Source organism: Pediculus humanus, genomic scaffold (genome assembly GCF_000006295.1).
Source record: "Pediculus humanus corporis 1103172107382 genomic scaffold, whole genome shotgun sequence".
Lineage (NCBI taxonomy): Eukaryota > Metazoa > Arthropoda > Insecta > Psocodea > Pediculidae > Pediculus > Pediculus humanus.
In genome coordinates this window covers 652,058-654,563 of record NW_002987009.1, presented here as the reverse complement: position 1 = coordinate 654,563, position 2,506 = coordinate 652,058, and the positions used below count along the sequence as shown (strand labels likewise).

Genomic DNA, 2,506 nt, shown 5'->3' with positions numbered 1-2,506 from the left:
AGTAAGCCATGTAGCCTTGGAGAAAATACTGAAAATTTATTTACAAATAATAAAGAAGATTTTCATCAGATAATGTCTGATTGGGTACAACATGTTGGATTACTTCAGGTACCTTCCTACAGACTTATTTATTATTTTTTCTTTAAAAAGAAAAAAAGTTATCGAAGGCTTTTTTTTTCAAATTCGAATGATTTTATTTCGAATTAAAAATTAAAAACTTACATCATCTTTAAAACCTTCTTATTATTCTTATAATTTCAGTCCAATGACTCTGAAGATTTAGGTCTTGAGTTAGGATTGGGATTAGATTGTGGAAATGATACATTAAATTCATTAGTGAACAATGATTTTTATGATGAAAAAGATAATTCGATTGTATCGAAAGGATTAAAAAATTCTATTCATAAAAATACTATCGATTATGATACTTCTTCAAAATTTATAGGTGAAATATTTCACATTGCTTTTAATAATTTGTGAAATTAATCAAATCTGACACATTGTTTTGCAAAAAAAATTTTGTTTTTAGGAGTAAATGACCAAAAAAAAGATTTAATCATTGAAAATTTAAGTCCTAGTAACTCTCAGTATGAAAACTGTCAGAAGTTATGTAAATTAATTAAGACTGAAAATGGCGGCGTCGTGGGAAAAGTGACGTTGGTAAATGGAGAAAAAGAAATTTTAGGTAAAAATATTGTAGGATTGCATTGTTTAAACGAAATCAAAGAGAATCCCGATGAAAATTGTCAAGTTACGAGCACTGTGATTAATGGAAAACGGTATAAAATTATAATTAAACCCAAGTCGTTTAAAGTAAAAAAACTAAGCGAAGAAAAGATAAAAAAAACTCTTATAAAAAAACTCCTCCAATGTAATTTAGTTGGGAAAACGGAACAAAAAGAGGATGAAATTATTACGGAAATGAGGAATGGTAATTACGATGTGCCAATTTTAGGCAGCGATGCAGTTCTTCCAAGTTGGGATTTAGTTAATTTAGATAATAGTTGGAATATGAATTTAGAAAATGAAAACGATTTTTTCAATGTCGAACCGGAAATTAAAAAAGTTCAACCGCTCCGGAAAAAAATATCGAAATTGAAAAAAATTAAAAAGAAAAATTCGATTTGTAAATCCGATGAAGAAATAGACGTAGATTCGATCGGTGACAAAGTGGTCGAAGGAAGTAATCTTAATAATTTACTTGCGAATTTCGAAAACGAAGTGGCTAAACTACAAAATGAGAAAACACCCGATTTGGAATCTGATGTAGAAAAAAATGAAAACAATGAAAATAATGCTGATAAAACGACCAAAAAGGGTAAAAATAGTTTACCCAAAGAAATGATTGAAAAAATAGAAGCTCTTAAGCGAAAAAAAGATTGTAGTAGAATTCCATTGATTCAAGCTATGCCATCTAAAAAAACGGTTAAATGTTGTACCAGAATGCAAGATGCTGTCGCAACAATGAATAGAAATAAATTATTGAAAATTGTAAGTCTGTTTGTGAGCTTATGCATTTATTTACCGCAACCATTAAATTAAATTAATTTACAGGTAACCAATGGAGATACGGTGTCCTTAGATCACGATTATTGCAGTATTTTCAATAGAAATACTTTTAACAAATCTAAAAAAACTAGTTATTTAACGGAAAAAAATCCTAAAAGAGACAGTGGAATGGAATCTGGAGATGTAAGTGATACAAGTGAAGGAACAAATACACCTGATGCCACATTAAACAAAACGGTAGTTTCCTCTATAAAAAAATATAGTTGTAATGAATTTTTTTAATATTCGATCGACATTATGAAATGTATTTATTTTCATTTTTTTTTGTAGCTCACTCCTCCGAGCATTAGATTAACTCAAGAACAACAGAGGAGGAATGCAAATCAAAATACCACGGATGCATTTCTCGAAAAACCACAAAAAAATGTTACTAATAGCGATACAGTAAAAACTGAAACCGTTTCAAATGGTAATAAAGCATTGACGAACAATAATTTAAATTTAAATTCTAATTGTGATAATAGTTTTTCGGTTAATAATAATAACGTACATGGTAAAAGTGATAACGACGAGAAAAATAAGTGTAGTAATTTGTCTTCTGCTCCGGTCGAAATAACGGCTGACAAATCTCAATCGGTTGAAAATGTAAGGATTATTAATTTTTTAGATAATTGATGTGAATGTATTCATTCATTCATTCATTCCCTTTTTTCAAAAATTGTCGTATTGGTCTAAATTTTTTAGGAGCGACCCAAAAAAAAGCTCAAGCTCGAAGAATATTTAAGCAGGAGAAATATTAGAGAAAAAGAGAAAAAAAAAGATGGTAGTGATAATGTCGAATCAAAAGTCGTAGAAAATAATATATCGGTGAGTTTATTAATTTTTTATTAATTTCAATATTTTTAAAAAAAAAGTAAGAGTATTTGTACAAATACTTTTTTCCTTAATTGATTTAGCGTTCCGAAAGTGTCGTCGAGTCGGTGTTAAGTCATCGATA

At 28.8% G+C, this 2,506-nt stretch overlaps 1 protein-coding gene across 1 annotated transcript in view; it reads left to right on the top strand.

Annotated features, from left to right (window-relative positions):
- The window catches only part of Phum_PHUM027650 (uncharacterized protein), a gene marked incomplete at both ends in the record, with an annotated part of 5,457 nt that overhangs the window by 1,465 nt on the left and 1,486 nt on the right, over positions 1 to 2,506 (top strand). Inside the window, 7 exons of the mRNA XM_002422963.1 lie at positions 7 to 108; positions 262 to 445; positions 530 to 1,491; positions 1,555 to 1,746; positions 1,840 to 2,154; positions 2,254 to 2,376; positions 2,466 to 2,496. Coding sequence (XP_002423008.1) covers positions 7 to 108; positions 262 to 445; positions 530 to 1,491; positions 1,555 to 1,746; positions 1,840 to 2,154; positions 2,254 to 2,376; positions 2,466 to 2,496 — 1,909 coding nt within the window. The remainder of the gene's footprint in view (positions 1 to 6; positions 109 to 261; positions 446 to 529; positions 1,492 to 1,554; positions 1,747 to 1,839; positions 2,155 to 2,253; positions 2,377 to 2,465; positions 2,497 to 2,506) is intronic.